Below are 19,324 nucleotides of genomic sequence, written 5' to 3'. Positions count from 1 at the left end.
CTGCAGCTTCCTATGGCGAAATTTCACTGTGAAGAGATGAGGCAGTTTTGAACATTAAGTCAATGGGCCAGTTTCTTTTATCAAGCTGTTTTGAATCAGTTGATCAAATCAATCAAAAACCTCCGCTGGCAGGCTACTTTCCCGTGACATCACACCGCAGAGTGACACAATGGACACATTAGCAAACACAGCCTGATAAGATTTCAGGAAAACTCAAGAAAAACTTACTGAAGGGTTTGAACAACACATACCACAAAAAGCGTCATATGTCTACTTTAAAATATAGCACTAAAATTGTTGTTACTTATAGAATAAAAGCATTATACACTGATGCTTCAGCAGAAAATTGTAGCAAAACCTTGTCAAATGAGCAGATGGGAAACAGCCAACCAAGGTCCTGCGTGCACTTTGTTTCCACGGAAACCCTTGCAGCAGAGAATGTAAGCTGGGGTCTAGAGGCGCCAGAAACAGCTTCCTAAAGAGACCTTGCATGTTTTACTTTAAATATTGTATCTGTTTGTATTCTTCAATGCAAGTCAAGGCCATTTCTTTACCCAGAAGCCCCACAGAAATTCAGTTGACAGGACAGACCAATTTTCTAGGAAGCCACGCCTGCAGAAATCCAAGTCAGTTGGCAATCATAAATATTTTTATTCACCCCCAATTGGAAAATGTTTGTTTATAGACATGAATAGCTCACTAGCAGAACAAATAAAGTTGTCAAGTTGGCTTGTCAATGCCCGATCTTGCCTGGTGTCAGAAGATAAGCAAGAAATAGAGACCTGTTCATACAGTGCCATGGTGCGGAAGTGACTCTACAGGAAAATGTCGCTGTGTATAATGTGATTACAGTGTGCATATGTTGGTCAAAGGGTCCTAAGGCACGGATTGGCAGCTTTGCTTCCGTCAGTCTACCCCGGGGCAGCTGTGACTACAATAGGCTGTTAGCTCACCACCACCAAGGATGGAGAGAATGAATGATGCACTGTTTACCGCTTTGGGAGACCAGCTTTGCCCTCTTGAAAGTTAAACAAGGAGCCTACTTTTTGAGACAGTAATAATGTTCTTTGAGTCTTATTATTTTTAAAAGTAAAATGAAATATGTGGATTTCATGAGGACAAACTTGAGGATATATTTGTGTAGGCCTAATTCAAAGTTCACAGGGTCTGACGACTACCTCACACAACAAGTCAGCAAGGGTCTTTCTTGTAGCCTAAAGTTGTACTATGTAACTTTCTGGTGGAGGTGGACACCATCCACTTGTCTCCATAAAGATGTTCCTGCTTTGCCAAATGTTTTACAGTATGAGATAAAACGTGCCTTCGTGGAGACAAGTTGTTGGTTCAAGTTACATATCAGATCTGTGGAGAGAATGCTTTTTCTGTATTGTGGAACATTACAGGCAAAGCAATAACATCCTCACGGAGACGTGGCAGACCCGCTTCCAGTTACATCGTGCACCTTTAAAAGTGCACTATATAACAAGGCAATATAATAGAAGACAATATAATTCTCCCTAAAAGTGCCACGTTCTTTCATTTAAACTGTGGCACAGGCTTTGTCATATCGGCCAAATAGATCATATTTAGCCCAAACCAGGAAATGTGATTAGACAGATTTTCAGATTGTCTGAATATCTCTTCAAGAGTCTGTGGGCATGTGATTTTCTTTAGTAAAGTAAAGACTTTCTGACACGTGTCAGTGTTTAGGTTGTAAAGTCCAGAATTCCAGAATTTTTTAGGTTTTCTGTTAAATAACAGGTGAGCCGCGTATATATGTCTGGGAAAAGGATTGCAGTGTAGGCCTACCGCGAAATAGACATAGTTTACGACTAGATAGCGACCCCTACAGGCGGGCGAAGGAGCTACATGAGCTCTTTTATAGGATGTGGACCTGGCCTATCAAAAATAAATCTAAAGCGTAAAGTAAAGTAAGGTTATCCTAAAACTGCTGCTCAAAAATAGGCCTAAATATGACAAATATGAAGTTATTAGCTATAGGCCTAGTTAACTCAAAGCTATTTTGCATCACTTGATAATAATCACATTGATCTACATTTTTAAGGTGAGCCACTACAATCACAAATGAACCTGGGCTGCCAGTGTCTAAACCTGCAGATGGAGTCTGACATAGGCCTAGAACTTCTCTGTAAATAGAAAGGCCATGCCTCATGTGAAAGCTCAAAACATTTGAATAGATCCATCCTCCAAACCTTCATAGGCTGCACTAGCACTGTCAGGCTGCAGTCTTAGAGAAATGACAGACTCACGTGAGGCTCATTCTGCTGTTTTCTGGTTTCGTCTTGATAATCAAAACCCAAAATTATAACATAATTAAATAGGACATTATGTCCAATGTAGCCTATTGCAATTAAGACAATAGTGCTCAGTAAACGCTATAAAACATTTGGTTTAAACATGTTTACCTCGTCTCTGGGAGCGCAGAGAGAGCTATGAAAATTTAAATCAAATTCTCACACACAGTTCCTTTAAGATATGTGTTGTTTTTCGAGAGAATAAAGGCCCATAGACAAAATACTACAAAACTGGACAGAACAGTCGCGACACAATTCCCTGGCCACGCCCTCTTCACGTCTGATTGGACGCGGACGGACAGTGGGAAAATAACACTGCGTCTGATTGGTCCAGAGCCTGATCAATCACGTGGAGCTGCTTCCTGATTGGCTGGGGCTTTAGGAGGAAGTCAAGTGTCACAGTATTTCGCAGGATAAGCTTGGAGTTGACAAAAGCCCTCTGTATTTCTTGAAACAAATAGAGCGTTGTGGGATTTTGATTCCCTAAAGTTTTGTCACAGACAGGACCCGCTGCTGTGTGCGCGCTGTTTGGAGACAGTTAAAGCTCACGCCCTGTGCAGAGAATCGGGCAGTAACATCAACTTGACCAGCGCCACCATACAGAGCAAAGTGGGACTTTATTGTTCAAAGCTAGCTAGCTAGCTCTGCCGTTGGGCTTCAGTGCGGTGCTGAGCGCAGGCTTTATGGCTGCGAATTACGAGCCGATATATGGACTTTCAGAGGACGAGGTAAGCTTTATGCTACATATGTTATTCTACGGACGGTGGATGAGAACAGAGGGTTATACAGCGCTGACGTTAGCACACACTGAAGCTCACACTGAAGCTCACACTGAAGCTCACCAGCAGTCACACACATCTTAGTATTAATGTGTGTGTGCCGGGGTGTGTGTGTGGACTCGCAGTCATTCCTTCAGTGTCTGTTTGAGTTACTCATGTACCGTGAACACAAGAGAAGAGTCCCCTGGTACTTCTGTGTGTGTGTGTGTGTATGTGTCTGTATCGGGGTGTGTGTGTGTATGTGTCTGTATCGGGGTGTGTGTGTGTGTGTGTATGTGTCTGTATCTGTGTGTGTATGTATGTGTCTGTATCTGTGTGTGGGGGTGTATGTGTCTGTGCGTGTCTGTGCGTGTGTTTCTCCGTTTGTGTGTATGTATCTGTGTGTGTGCCTGTGTGTGTATGTGTATGTGTCTGTGTTTGTGTATGTTTGTCTCCATCGGTGTGTGCCTGTATGTGTGTACCCGTGTGGGTGTGTGTACCCGTGTGGGTGTGTGTACCCGTGTGGGTGTGTGTACCCGTGTGGGTGTGTGTGCCCGTGTGGGTGTGTGTGCCCGTGTGGGTGTGTGTGTGTGCAGACAAACTCTACTGCTTCTTTTTATTATAAATAGCAGAAGTTTCTTCACTACCACCACCTGTAATAATTAAACAATGGACCCATGAAACAGGTCTATGTGTTTCATACTGTTTCTTACTAATCGATGCTGTTGATGTTTTTCTTCAGACAACATATTTCTCAGGTAGTTTGTTCTGGAGTAGGGACCCAGTTAAACTCGCTCCTCATATAGTAAATTATGTAATTAATTTAATGTGCAAGATTTTGTTTACAACAAAGACAGTTGTTTAAGTTGTCCTTAAACAATCATAATTCATGTTTGCTTATACACTGTCTGGCAAAAAAAGCCGCCACCAAAAAAAAAAAAAGGTCACACAATATTTCCTTGGACTGCCTTTAGCTTTGATTACGGCACGCATTCACTGTGGCTTTGTTTCGATTTTGCTTCTGCAATGTCACAATATTTATTTCCATCCAGTTTTGCATTAATTTTTCTTCAAGATGTTGCATTGATGATGGTCGAGTCTGACGCTGCACAAAGCTTCTCCAGCACATCCCAAAGATTCTCACTGTGGTTAAGGTCTGGACTCTGTGGTGGACAATCCATGTGTGAAAATGACGTCTCATGATCCTTGAATATGCCCGTGCCAGGGAAGAAAAAATCCATTGATGGAATAACCTGGTCATTCAGTATATTCAGGTGTCAGCTGACCTCATTCTGCTGAACCTCGACCGGACCAACTGCAGCAACCCCAAACTATTTGCTTAGTTAAATCCAGGTGGTGACTTTTTTATGGCCAGGCAGTGTATTTTAAAACATTAAACATTTTGTTCGTGTTGCAATCATCAAAACTTTCCTTTAGACAATATTAAGAAGATATAACACCTTTTTGGCAAAATGTGAAATGCATAAACACAGCTGCTATTAGAACATAAAAAGTTAGATATGTTTGAATGTTGTAATTTTTCAACAATATGCAGACATGTGTCTTAGGCTAAAATAGGCCTGGGTGATTTGGCCAAAAAATTTAATCTTAATTTTTCAGCACAAACTGGACAATTACGTTTTTTTGAATCAATTTTAATCAAAGTCAGAGCGGGGAGTGCTTCTCTTTCAAACAGGAAAAACTCTTTACAATTTCTTAAATAATAGGATATGATTTGAATGAAAATGTAAACTGCCTTCAATTACATTTGTATAGATACGACATCTGATTTTCATAGTTTAAATTAGAATGTGTTTTTTTTATGTCAATTGTTTAATTGCACAATAACCCTGCAAGTGAGAAAACCAGGAGTAAACTCATTTAATAATTTTGATCATTAAAAAACACAAATGAGTCAAATACTTAATATATTATTATAATAATATATTTAGACTGGCCAGCTCTAGGCTAAAAATTATGCCACTGACTTGACATGTTCACCAGATCTGTAAACGAATCAACTCAATACACAGGGAAAAGGAAACGGACACATTTACCAGAAAAATATGATTGAGTCTATAATATTCCATCCATCCATCCATTTTCTTCCGCTTATCCGGGGCCGGGTCGCGGGGGCAGCAGTCTAAGCAGGGACTCCCAGACTTCCCTCACCCCGGACACGTCCTCCAGCTCCTCCGGTGGGACCCCAAGGCGTTCCCAGGCCAGCCGAGAGACATAGTCCCTCCAGCGTGTCCTGGGTCTTCCCCGGGGCCTCCTCCCGGTGGGACATGCCCAGAACACCTCCCTAGGGAGGCGTCCAGGAGGCATCCTGAGCAGATGCCCGAGCCACCTCAGCTGGTTCCTCTCAACGTGTAGGAGCAGCGGCTCTACTCCGAGCTCCTCCCGTGTGACCGAGCTCCTCACCCTATCCCTAAGGGTGCGCCCGGCCACTCTGCGGAGGAAGCCCATTTCAGCCGCTTGTATCCGCGATCTTGTCCTTTCGGTCATTACCCAAAGCTCATGACCATAGGTGAGGGTAGGAACGTAGATTGACCGGTAAATCGAGAGCTTCGCCTTCCGGCTCAGCTCCTTCTTTACCACAACGGACCGATACAGCGACCGCATCACTGCAGACGCTGCACCGATCCTCTATAATCTTCAGCTTCAGAATTATTTAATTCTATTTGGGTAATTGTCAAGTGACTGATATGTACCTCAAATGACCTTTGTCAAGATTTATGTAGCTTGTTGTTGTTTAGTATTGTTTAGTATTTTATTTAACGCCTGTGTTGTCTTTCTTTGCAGCATGAAACCAGGGTGCTGCGGGTTAAAGTCATTGCAGGAATTGATCTGGCAAAAAAAGACATTATTGGAGCCAGGTAAGGTTTTCAAAATGTACATCTTCACCTTAAGAATGGCAATGATGCAGTATAAAAATCTTGATAAGGGATTGATCAGTATCGTCGCCTATAGATTATTAAAGGGCCCTGTTTCCTTGAGCTGCAAGGGTTAAACTGCTTTAACTACATTCTTTCAATATAATAGACAAAGACCTTGAACGAAGAGTTAATCATTTATAGCCCAACTGTCCATTAACTAACTCACTTCATTAACATTTTTGTGTTGAGTAATAATTACATTGCGTAGCTCACATTACATAGCTCATGCATGAAATACGGCAGAGATAATTTTTAATCTTAACATGTCCAATGTTCAAGTGTGGCTCTAAGGCTATTGTTTTCCATTGAGCGCCTGCCCGTGTACTGAGGTGTAACACTCTAGCATTTGTGAATTTTATAAGAAAACATTCAGAATTTAAAATGAAAAGTTTCTTTCTTTATGTCTATTTTTACAGGGGAACCCAATGAGAGCACTTGGGCTCTTTTTCATGGGCGCCCTGTTAAAATACAATACAAACAGAAGAACAAACAGAACAAACAAGTATACAAGTCCATATGAGACAATAAAAACAGGAGCAGATGTGTGTATAAAAGTTTGGTATACAATCGCAATTTAATAATCTGGTAACAAAGAATCCAGTTTTATTTTTCCTTGGAGTGTGTGTCATTTTTGTGAAGAGCTAAGTTTAATGTAAAAGATAATTTAGTTGCTGTTATGATCAGACAAACGTTAAGGATATGGCCTGTTAGTATTCAGGAGCTCGTCATGGAATCAGCATAATGTAATCATAACTCTTAAAATGTAATAATAATAATAATGAATAATGATAATATCACTTGTCACTTCAACCTCTGACTGTAAAATTGTGGCTTTTGTCTTACCGAGAAATAATTCAGCTGGAGTTTTCTGCTGCTCGAATGCACGGAGCAAAAGCCAAAAACATTGTTTGCTGGTCCGACTTAATAGCCCAAATCAAAATCTGAATATATCGTGTTTGTTTTGTACTGTTTTTTTTTTTTCTTTCTTTTCTTTTTTGTACTATGTGGATGTTTACGTCAAACTGTATATTCATGAAAGATACACAATTTGTGTATGCTCAGGTCCTTTTTATATATATAGTACATAATGAATATGTATAATCCAATTTCTGCTGATGTCTTTTGATGGAGGAAATTTGCTGTTACTGTATGAAAAGAACTCAAACCTGAACGGGATTATTTTTATCTTTATTATTTAACTTTTTATTTTTACTACTATTATTATTATTATTATTATTATTATTATTATTATTACTACTACATTGTATTGTTTTCATATGTTTATTTTGTATTTAATTTGTCACTATTATTATTATTACTATTCATTTTATTAACTAATTTATCTTTTTTTTTTTTTGTGTATATGCCCATCGGGGTGGGGGGTGGGAAAAAAGAAGGGGGTAATCAGATTCTAACCTGTATATTTGCACCTGAGACTGATACTTTAATAAAACTTTGATCACAAAAAATGAATAATGATAATTAATAATATGGTGAATTGAATTAAATAGAGTGGATTTAGCACAGACTTTTTGACCCTCAGCCTCCTTTTTCCAGCTCTTCTAATTAAAGAGTGAGATGGATGCACCAAGCATGGCAATTATTGTTTTTGTGTAGTCACACCAGATTACACTCGCATCTAAACACACAATTAAAGGCCACTGGGTTTCTCAAGACGTCAATTAGTCATTTTGCTTGGGCACTATTTCCAGCTTCGAATCACAGTGCCCTTTGCTGCAGTGTTTCTTAGGACCAAAAGGCTCAGTGCAGCTCAGACAAAACAGATTTTGTGATGATATGTTTGACACATTAGGTATGATTTAGACACTTAAGTTGTGTGTCATTTTCCTCATTGACCTGTCTTCTGGATTAAGGTCAGTGAATTAATGTGGTTGACTGAAGTGAAAGAATAGATCAGTTTTGTCTAGAAAGTATTTGAGAGTTTTTGCAGTTGGAGCTGATTTGAAGTTGCTTTGACTCATCGGCTCTGGTCTATATTTACTGCAGTGTCTATTTATAGTACTTTTTGCTTCGTCAATACTAAATTACACCTTTATCTCTCAATCTACAAATGCAGCAGTTTCACACGTGCTGGGCTGTTTGTGGTACTCACCTTTCAGCTTTGGGTTTGAAGAACAGAAAAACAAATGCAGGTGTAACAATGGCGTAATGGAAAATTTTTGTATGGAACAAAATCATATCAGCAGAGTTGAACAAAACAACACGTAAAAATGTATGTTTCTGTGAATCCCGACTGACCTCCAGAGTCAGCGATCGTGCCTCTCGCTCTCACGGTCATCAGGGATAGAACTGAACACTACTTTGAGTTGTTTAGAAAGATAAACAATCCATCTCCCTGTTAATTTTGACAAACCGCTAGTCACTTTATTTTTACTGCTGCCAGTCTGAGAGGTATAGAGAGATGAGACTTCTTCTGCAAAAAGTAGAACTATACTAGTAAAGGGTAAAGAATATTTATTTGGTTACGCGGAGCAGGTGATATGGTACAGCTGGACTTTATAACCAAAAATGAATTGCAATTTGATTTCCTTCATATTGATTTATTACAATTTTGATGACCTTTTTTTTTTTTTTTTAGTGACAGTGGATACTTACAGTAACACTATACGTCTAAATTATTGTCAGTGACCTTCTGATGCAGTTATTGCCATGAATAGAATGAATTTCCAATGAAAGACAAGGGTGGGATTTAATATGTTTTCACTCCTTTTCGAGCTTAAATAAGAAAAAAAAAAAAGTGAAATGTGCATTAAGTGTGGTGGATTCATGCATACTGACTTCTTGTGTTCATTAATCTGCTCGAAATAAAGTAAAAAATGAAAATAAATGATTGGGTTGGATGTAGACCTCTCGATTTCAAAAGTCCCAAGCTGATCACAATTATAAACAACTGAATCTTGACTCTTTTTGAATTGTTTAAGTGATAAAAGTAGTTTTATCTTTCCATGTATTTTATTGTTATTTCTGTCCCTGATTAAATGTGCTGAAACTGAAATGTTGTGCGTATCACGCATCACAAGAATTATATATTTTTTTCTTTTTCCACAGTGACCCTTATGTGAAGCTGTCCCTTTATGTCGCAGATGAAACCCGAGAACTTGCCTTAGTACAGACTAAAACAATTAAAAAGGTGAGTATAACTTTTTCAATGCTTCAAGTTCAATATTAATCTCAAACAGTTAATTGAGATACAGCTAGACTTTCTCAGCTGTGGATATGGAGAGTTGACTCACAAGAAGCTCAAAGCCAAAATAGTGAACAAACTGATGACCTCCTCTTATGGGATCAATCAGTCAGTACTAAAATAAAAATTCAAGTTTGTGAGAGCACCCATTAGGGGCCTGAATGATTATGCCAGGCATGACTCAGGCACAGTTCACACTTGGTGTAGCTCAAAAATAGGTGTGTTAGTTTCAGTGTAGTTTACTCCTCCCTTCAGATAGATACAAGGCAGTGTCCAGGGGTAATCTGACCAGAACTGAACGAAACGTCTTCACTCAAATAACCTTTTGTTCAGTTCACAGATTAGAATTTTTCTTTTACAATGGATCTGTTGTGGAATTTCTACAAGCAAAACAACTAAAGTATAAAATGAACTGAGAAGTTGCCTCGACTCAAAGAATCTGATTTATTCAAGTGTTGTCTTGCCCCTGAGCTGTGTCATTATCAGGGCATACAGCATATTTATACCATACAGATAAGAAATCTGTGTAATCCCTCAGTCGTCCAGGTCTTATCCACAGCAAAGAAAAATAAAATCTGTCAGCTGGACAAAAAGTTGTAGGAGGTAAGACGTTTCTCTGCTCATCCAAGTCGCTTCTTCAGTTCTGGTTAGATTGCTGTTGGATACTCCCTTATTACCTATCTGAAGGGAGGAGCTAACACTCAAAGTCAAAACACCTACTGTTTACTGTTTCTGTTTGTAGGCTGGGTCTATTGTGTCTGTGTAATCCCTCAGTCGTCCAATCTGATCCATAAAAGCCAAACTCCATCCTCAGACCCAAAGCGAACAAAGGAAACAAAGAGAGCTAGCCCGTAGGCTCATTAAGGCTTAAACTGTAAATAAGAGCTGTTTCAGTGTGGTTAGCTAAGATGAGAATTACATGAATGAGAAAACCAGTTTAGACCATTTAAAGGAGCACAAGGCCAAAACACTTGTTGGGACATAGGATAAGCAGTTTATCTAATATGCATCAGTGAGTGGACAACAGAGCACGGTGTACTGGATCTTCAGGTCAAATGGATAAGATATAATTGAGCTAAGAGTTAAGAGACTGGGACTAAGAGGTCTGCGCTCCAGTACTCAGTCTATATGACAAAGTTCAAATTAGGTAAAACACTAAGTAAAGATTTCCATAACAGATCATACTTGGACGACTGAGGGACCACACAGATATCAGTCAGTCAGAGCAACTCAAGCCCATAAGTACAAACATGGTATTTGTGGTGGTGTTTGGGCTCAGGAGTAGTAACAGGAGTAAAAGGTTAAAGGAGATCTTTTCGACCTACTTTACACAGACACACGTTGCACACACCTTGAGCAGATCGAAGGATGCCAGGGTCTCGGGATTTTAGAAGCAGTTTGTAATCGCCTTTTCACTGTTTTATTCAGATACAATGGTGTGTTTACTTTCTATTAGACTGAGTAATTTACACCACCACAGTTACTAGTTTGAATTTTATTAGTTTATTAGTTATATATATATTTTATTAGTTCTAGCTCATCTCTCTTCTAGGGCGATATTGTTCTGGAAAAACATGACAAGTAGGCCCGTCACAACAATCCCCATATTGATTTATCATTCAATAAATGACTTGGCAATTTTAATGACATTGTTCTATAAACAAGTCGTCCAATTTGTTACATTGCACTTGTTGTTTTCCTGTAGTGCAGATTAAGGCTAGCCAACCCTCCTTGTGAGTCATGTAGGCACACATATGCTGCCAGTGGCCACGCTAGGCTTATAGGATAAAAATAGCTGACAATGCAGCGCTTTGTGGGGCAGAAAAAGCATCACATACTTGGCTCTTCTGTGTACCTAATGTGTGGGACACCTTTGGCAACATCTTTAGGCATTTTACACTGTCGACGGTTGCAGAATGATGACAAGATAGGACCGTTGCCATAGCAATTAACAGTTCAAAACAAAAATTATATATTTTTGAATGGTAAATCGTCCTCAAAATGGCACTTCATCACACTAAGCTGAGGCATGTGAGTATGAGTTTATTGCCCATCCAGTAATTGTGTATTATTTATGTATTATTTAAATATAAAAACTGAAGGCTTAGCACATTGTAGTTTAAAATCCCAAAGTGTCACTCTCTGGTGTCCTCAATCAGTAATAATAAACAATAATAATAAACATCTGTCTTTCTATGGGGAGTTTAATTGTGGTTTGTAATGTTTTGTTACAGACACTAAATCCAAAATGGAATGAAGAATTTTACTTTCGGGTAAGTTTTCTAAATTATAAACGAACAAATATATTAACAAATATATGAACTACCCTGGTACAAAAGACCTGAATGTAGAGCTTTTTTCCTTTAGTATTGAGTATGACATCATGTAGTAACACCAGAATAATCCTGTATGTACAGTCCCATTTAACTTAAAGAAATAGAGTTTCAAAATCCAAAAGGCACTAACATGTGAGCTGTAGAGGGTCACATAATAATACCAAATCTATGACTTTAGATTCTAAGCTGCTGCTTTTCAATGTACATTTTATTTTATTGTGCCTCCATATTGAAACTCGCATAGCAGTTTTTTTTTAGCTGAAAATGTTATGATGTTTCAGTAAGTTTATAAAATTACCTAGCTCCTTGCAGATGTTGAACTTATAAGGAACATGAGCCAGTGGATTGTATGACAGAGTAAAGTGATTGACAGTACTCAGTAATTTCACTAATCATCTTATCATTTGATGAACACATTTAATATGTGGAGTGTCAGATATATTCAGAAACAGAAATCAGGTGCTGAAATTAGTAGTAAATCACAACACAGCTTACCCATTTTCTTATTTTTTGTTGTGAGAGCAGTTAAAATAAGACAAGTTTGTTTTTCATTCTTCAAAAAGCTGCTCATCTCAGTTGTTGCAATATTAATATTCGGTATTTTGATTTTCCCCAGGTTTGCCCGCAGACTCACAGACTACTTTTTGAAGTGTTTGATGAAAATCGACTGGTAAGATTTTTCCCAACTCATATCTCTTATAAGTCAGACATCGTTTCAGGTTTTTTTAAAATTATTTTGTCTACAAATATAGTCTCATCATGACCTGCATGAGGGTTGTGGTAAAGTGGTGTTTCTTTGTCCTTTCAATGATTTGTGAGAGTGTTATTATGCCGTTCAAAGTTATCTGCCCTTCTGTTGCCCTGACAACGCAATTAAAATATCTACTAAATACTTATCCCCTGCAAGGTACTATTGTAAAATGGTCTTGTGGGTGTTGACCAAAGTTTGATTTGTTGTAGTTTTGTAGGTTTTATTGACACATAATATACCAATATATATTTTTCCAGTGTACTTCACCAAGACAGCATACAATAAAGAAAATAAGACCATCATTAATCATTCTTTCGTGTATGTGGCAATAGATTAGTGCCTGACACAGACAAGCAAAATGAACCAGTCTCACCAGCGCGCCTCTCCTTATATGTCTAAGGAGGCGCATATTGTTCTAGGTCTGTGCCAAGAAGACTCCTCCTGTACTATCTCTGTGAAGGCTCTGCGTGTCCTCTTGTACCTACTGATTGATGATATATTCCATAGAAAACCTTGATATTCTCACCATGACTTTACCCTAATTTACCCAGTTTATAAGTATACAAAACAACTCTATGTAGCTTGTTCACCTCTATAAGGATATGTTGCAATGTAGTCCTGTAAAACCGTGAGTGTTCTGTTATTGAACAAACTAGGCACTGTGCCATTGGACTACTCATTGCATTATTTAACGTCTTTTAATCTCAAACGAACTCATTTCTGACACACGTGTCTATATATCGACTGAACCTATGAGTGTAGCAGTGAGTCACTTCAGCGTACATGTCAAGATGCCAAGTTACAGTTTCCATCGGATAGCTCCTTCTCTCATTCTGTTTGTTTTGCCACGCAGTTTAACACTGCAGTGTTATCCATTTTTACTCATTTGGTACCATCAACAGCTGAAGGACTGAACTATTGATACAGTGCAAGCAAAGGATTCTGCTACTGTAAATTATCAACACATTCTCTGATATCTTGTAGGAAAAGGTGAGAGTGGTGATATAACATAACAAATAGTGTTTATTTTTGTTTGTGATGGGCTCAAGAGAACATAAAGACTGTTCGTAGGTGAAGGATATCTAGCCCAAAACCAGTATCAAATAAATGTGTAAATAAGTGTACATTTGGATTATTAAATGTGGAAACCTGAAAAAGAACTCAAACAAATAAGCATACTTAGTTGCAGTACACAAGTCTGTGGTTAAAATCCTTTTTAATGGAACACATTGATGCGTGCATACATTCATTCTTAGAAGTCTACTTTGTGAAGAGACGCATATTTGTGTACCAGTCTGAACAGCCTCCAGATGGGTTGTGTCTTGCTGCAAACTGAGTGGCCTATAAAACCAACAGAAGTACTTGGCTGACTACATATTATTCTTTTGAAAAGCATTTCTTATGAGAAAGACAACTGCACTTTTTGACTCAGACAATGGGCCAGAGTAAAGTTATATCTTATTTTATTCATCACTTTATGGGTCTTTATGCTTTTTGGAAACTTGGTTGTTGGAATGAAGTTTGTGCTTACCATTGGGGGTGTTAAATGGGGCAAAAGATTGGATAGGAGTAGCAGTTGGCACTTGAGGGCAGTATGGCTTTGTAACTTGAGGTGCTGTGGCCATTTGTGGTCACATGACTCCAACCCACTGTCACCTCAGAAACCAGCAGCGCCTACTGCTCTTATCCAATCATGTCAGGAATGCTGGCCCTTACTCGGCTCAGGCTATTTCTGCTGTCTGTCTCTGGTGCTTAGTAGTGCTAAGAGTCCCTTTTCCCCCTTACCCCTTTCACTTATTATCACTCCCTCTGCCCTCCGTTCAGTGTGTAGTGAAAAAGTTGTCTGCTCTCTCCGTGGCTCCTTTTGCTCGTAGTGTTGCGTCAGTACAGAGCAGTTGACTGGAAAAAGGTTTGTGGGAGGGGTGTCGAATTGACAGGGGCAGAGAAAGAAGACTCGGCAAAAGAATAGCAGTGGAAACCGAGGCACAAACCCAAAACTACTTCACAGTAAAAGAGTGAGCTCTGGGACCTTTGGAAATGGCACAGCGTCTGCGTTTATACTTTGGCTCTGGCCGCAGTAACACAGCCCCGGAGATACTGGAGGAGAACTCAGAGGAGCAGCCACCAGGAGAGCGTGATCCAACCGCATCAGCCCATGCCCAGGAGTCGCCTTTTGAAAACTTTCCAACCAGGACATTACGGCTGCACTCAGAGCCTTCACTTAAGCGCAGTTCCTCTATGTTTATTCCCCAACTTTCCTCCTCCTTAGAAGCACGGCCGACTAAGAGCTCTTCAATGCACATCTCTCTCCAGCGCTCCAATGGATTTAACAATGGAGATTCCAGTATCTGCAGTGACGATGTCCCGCCACCTTCATACAGCCCTCCAGGTCCTGCGCCTGCTTATCCCGACCTCCCGAACCAGGATGTCCCGCTACAGCCGCCTCCTCCCTATCACAACCCAGACCCAAGCTCTTCCACTTGCTTTACTGAGCCAAACTTGCCCAAACGAAGAGTCTTCAGTATTGGCTCCAATGGATATACAGTCTACAGCAGAGCCCAGCCAAGTATCAGTGTTGGTGGAATCAGTATCCAAAGGAAATCCCCGGATGGTAGCGATATCCAACATGTCCGAATCCTTCCTTATGGAGGAGCAGGCTGGTGTGTTCAACAGCAAAACCCGGATTATAATTCCGCTGCTAATGGGGAAACGCAGAGAGTAGTCTTTCAACTCCAGCAAAACCAGAACCCTCAGAGTCACAGTGACAACCAAGAATGGCAACAACATAATATCGCCAGTGTAACCAGTTCAAAGGGAAACCGCATTGTCCGCTACCCCAGAATAAGGCTAGAAAGAAGCTCCTCTTATCCAAAATTATATCAACGTCAGGAAACTGGAGGTATAAACATAGAAGAAAACCAACAAGGCATGGACACCCAGCAGAGAAACAGGGCCAATGGTTATGTGTTGAATTTAAGTGGAGACTCACAAAGAAGTAAGCCACGTTTCAAGATATATTTCAATTCTGGAGGAGGAGGAGGGGATCAAAATGTTGACGATGGTTCCACGTGGAATGATCCTAAGGTAAAATGTATTGTTTATTGTAAATGTATTTTTATGTATTTATGTTTCATTGTAATCTACATTTTGCCAATATTCTCCTGTCTTTATTGTACATAACAGAAGTGCAGCTATGACACGTATCTTTATTTCTCTTATTTTAATCTCACAGATCTGATTTTTATTTTCTAACCGCCTGCTGCAAGTTCAATCAGGAAAAGACATTTGCACAGAGAAATGTAATACTAAAGTTTAGTAATAGCCATAACTCTGCCCATTGCTCTGAGTGTTTGCTGTTACTATCTTTAGCCTCAAGTGTGGTTGTTGATTTTAAGTATGGGTAGGCAGTAGGCCTTCGGCATAGTGAAGGAACTGAATCCTTACTCAGCCTCAGAGTCATTTAATGGCCTGTATTATGCTAAATTGACTTAATACTAACTGTGATGTTTAGTACAATAGTCCTTCCAATGGTTAATGTGAACCCACTTCTCCCAGAGGTGTGTTCTGTCTCAATTGTTTATATTGCTTATTCTCAGCTGAACTCCGTTATTGCCCAACTTGGAGATTAACTTGGACTATTAAAACCAGGGTGTGCACTTCTACCAACAGTTGTTTATGTTTAGACGTTTGCAACTTCATGCAACTGGGCCACGATGCCCTTAAATTTTGTGAAGAAGCAGGACATTTGATGATCCCACTGAGCTGCGTTGTTTATATTGTTATAGTGGGCTGCAGTCAAATAGGTTGATTACCTATTTCTGAGCGTAACCAAACTAAACTTTGAGGCAGCTGCTGGCTCAACTTTGACCCTGTGTTGATGCCACAGTTACATCCCTATAAGTACACATGTCATTAGTTAAAAAGCTTGTTAGAGTTAATAACAGATGCCTATGCTGATTATCTGGAAAAACATAGTTGAAAAAGTATTATTTTTGAATTATCTTTTTCCTCTTCATCTAAAGGGATACATTTTTAACTTCTAAATGTAAATATTGCATACTGTGGATTGTTGGTGTTAATCTAACTGTGCTGAATACTACTACTGATTCTACTGACTGTACATAGTTGAGTGGATTTTACTTGATTACCTTGACTCTGAATTAACTTATTATGTACTTTAGTGTTGATTTGTCTGTAATGAGTTGTGTCCTACACAGGCTGTATCCAAGAATGGGCTTTTCCATCTGGGACAGGTAAACAATACGGCAGTAAGGGCTTCTCCAGTGCAACCCCATTCTTTGTCAGCTCTTCCTCTTTTCCACTTTGCCATTGATTACAGCACACGGATGGACATATCTATTGTCTTCTTTGATTCAGACAATACTCCTTTCATCTTTTCCTTTGTTGACCTCTCACTCCTTTGTTTGGCTGATGTGTCTTCTTTCTGTGGCAGTGATGGGTGGATTTGGTTTTTGGGTTTACAGGTTTTTTCTCCTAATAGCATCAAAGGTCTGTAAAGCCTTAAAGTCTTAAAGCTTTTTATTTGCATATCTGAAGAAATCTGTGCTCATAAAAAAGGCTACTTAAAAGTCTATATATTCAATTTATATTAAAAAAAACAAAAACTAAAACAATATTTAAAAACACAGGGCTGGACCTTTGACAATTTTAGGCAATATTGGGTATATTCTGCTGTACTGTATTTGAAAAGGTATAAACTCTGGTTTTGTTTGTTCCCAGAAACCCTAACCTCATGTATCACATAAAAACTAAGACTGTTTTTACTCTTTCCTCTAGACCAGAGATGATTTCCTGGGACAAGTTGACGTTCCCCTCAGTCATCTGCCGGTGAGTTATTTACACCTGTGGGCAGTGGTTCTGCCGGTCTGACTGCTGAACACTGCTGTTTTCTTATCTGTAGTTGTGATTTTCGCAGTTGCCCTCTGTAAAGGTGAATAAACAAAGGGCCTGTCTTGACTTGAGTGTGGGAAAGCACAATATTCATGAAGATTGCCATTTTATGACCTTTTCTCTTTGAGCTATTTTGGAAGAAACTATCTATTATCAGTGACAGTTTGCATAGTATTATAATGGAATGCAAAGACATGTTCTGCATTTTAAATTACACTTTGTAATTCAATGACTGTCAAGCTCCTGTTGTAAAACATGGCAAGGCAAGTTTATTTGTATAGTACAATTTGTACACAAAGTAATTCAAAGAGCTTTACAGAATAAGAACGACATTAAAGTCACAATACAACAAATAAAAACATAAATAATCATCATAAAATGAACATTACAGGAGAAAAGTGCAGAATAAAAACCTTTCAGTCACATGCACAGCTCAACAGAACCGTTTTGAGCCTGGATTTAAACATTGTCAAAGTAGAGGCCTGTTTCACATCTTCAGGAAGACTTGTGCAGCTGAAACCTGGAACAAACTGAAACGCTGGATCCCCATGTTTAGTCCTGACTCTGGGCACCAGCAGGAGGCCGGTCATGTGGGATATTAACTTTCAGAAGATTTGTATGAGGCATTAATTGTTTATTATTATTGGGTACTGAATTTCTCAACAGCCTCACATGGCTAATAACAGGATTGTATTCCCTCTTACAGAAGATGCTTTGAGCTTAAACGTTGACCCAAATGCTTCAAAAGTAGCACAGTTGTTTTAAGTGTTATTTTTTTCCAGACTGAAGACCCGGCCATGGAGCGTCCCTACACATTTAAAGACTTCCTCCTGCGACCCCGAAGGTTAGTGGACCGGATGAGTGAGCTTATTGAACGAAAACAAACTAAATATGTCAGGTTAATCGATGATTGTTAAAGGTGAAATGCTTTATGGAAGTTTGATTTCTTATTGTTAGTGTTTTAAGATTGAATCACTGAACAAACCTGACTGGTATGTTTGGAGCACTGTTATCAAACGGGTGTATTGTGTTGATCTTTTATTTCCAGTCATAAATCCAGGGTGAAGGGCTACCTACGTCTAAAAATGGCCTATCTTCCAAAACAAGATGGACATGAGGAGGACGTAGGAGACATGAGGGAGGAGGCTGAGGTAGGACATAACATATAATAACATATAATAACATATAACAACATATATAAACACATAAAGATAAAGATAAAATATTGATTACCTTAACCAAAATGCTATTACATACACTTTTGCTTCCACTTATTTATTTGAAAAGGAAAAAATGGAAATTAAATATTGTGTTTTTTCAGTGTGGTTTGAGAATAGAGCTTCTTTACTCTTCTAAGAATTCAGACAGGCAGACAGTTATTTGCTGCCAGAATCTGTGCAAGGCCTTGTCCAGGTCAGACGCTGGAAAAGTCATTTACATCGCTATGCTTTATTTATGAAGCAAAAGTAAATTGCAGAGTTTATGTTTTATGGGTTTCTGTTAAACATAAAAGAGTACAAATATAACTTCATAAATCTTTTGGGAAAGGCTGCACAAATGTGCTTTTTCACTGATATATCATCCTAAACAATTTACTACACAATTCATCTTTCTGTATTAATTTTAGCTGTAGCAGAGTTGCATGCCGTCTTAACTTAGTCTGCACACTATGTGGTTTAGACTTGATCCCAGTCAGACAAAAATAAGAACGGCAAATATTAACAATAACATTGAAAACCACAACATAGCTCTCCAAAATCCAAAACTCGCTGACGGCCAGTTCGGCGTCTTTCCATGCTTTAGTTCCCATTTTAATCACTTTCTTTTATAAGCTGTTAATTTGTGTCAAACAGACTCAAATATTTGGCAAACATTTTTTTATAGGGCTGGGAAGACTCTGCTGACTCCGGCTCACAACGACCACAGCAGCTAGTGCCGCCTTTACCGCCAGGCTGGGAGGAGAAAGTGGATAACCTGGGACGCACCTATTTTGTCAATCATAACAACCGCTCGACGCAATGGAAGAGGCCCTCAAACATGTAGGTCTAACTGCAAGATATCACCCAATTATAAAATGGGATATAAAGACAAAAGCATTCATGTTTTTTT

At 39.1% G+C, this 19,324-nt stretch overlaps 1 protein-coding gene across 13 annotated transcripts in view; it reads left to right on the top strand.

Annotated features, from left to right (window-relative positions):
• Positions 1-2,707: 2,707 nt before the first annotated feature.
• The window catches only part of nedd4l (NEDD4 like E3 ubiquitin protein ligase), a 29,704-nt gene continuing 13,087 nt past the window's right edge, over positions 2,708-19,324 (top strand). For 3 of the 13 annotated variants that reach the window (XM_033990335.2, XM_033990332.2, XM_033990334.2), the window contains exons 1-10: positions 2,722-3,043; positions 5,879-5,952; positions 9,082-9,163; positions 11,452-11,490; positions 12,170-12,223; positions 16,522-16,557; positions 17,102-17,152; positions 17,998-18,059; positions 18,264-18,366; positions 19,100-19,254. In XM_033990335.2, coding sequence (XP_033846226.1) covers positions 2,999-3,043; positions 5,879-5,952; positions 9,082-9,163; positions 11,452-11,490; positions 12,170-12,223; positions 16,522-16,557; positions 17,102-17,152; positions 17,998-18,059; positions 18,264-18,366; positions 19,100-19,254 — 701 coding nt within the window. In that variant the 5' untranslated portion in view covers positions 2,722-2,998. Of the gene's footprint in view, positions 3,044-5,878; positions 5,953-9,081; positions 9,164-11,451; positions 11,491-12,169; positions 12,224-13,755; positions 15,389-16,521; positions 16,558-17,101; positions 17,153-17,997; positions 18,060-18,263; positions 18,367-19,099; positions 19,255-19,324 lie in introns of those variants that run through there. The other 10 variants (XM_055231431.1, XM_055231432.1, XM_055231427.1 and 7 more) reach the window with 7 other exon arrangements.

The sequence above is a fragment of the Periophthalmus magnuspinnatus genome, chromosome 23 (assembly GCF_009829125.3).
Source record: "Periophthalmus magnuspinnatus isolate fPerMag1 chromosome 23, fPerMag1.2.pri, whole genome shotgun sequence".
In the NCBI taxonomy this organism is placed as follows: domain Eukaryota; kingdom Metazoa; phylum Chordata; class Actinopteri; order Gobiiformes; family Gobiidae; genus Periophthalmus; species Periophthalmus magnuspinnatus.
This window is presented reverse-complemented; position numbering and strand designations above follow the sequence as displayed.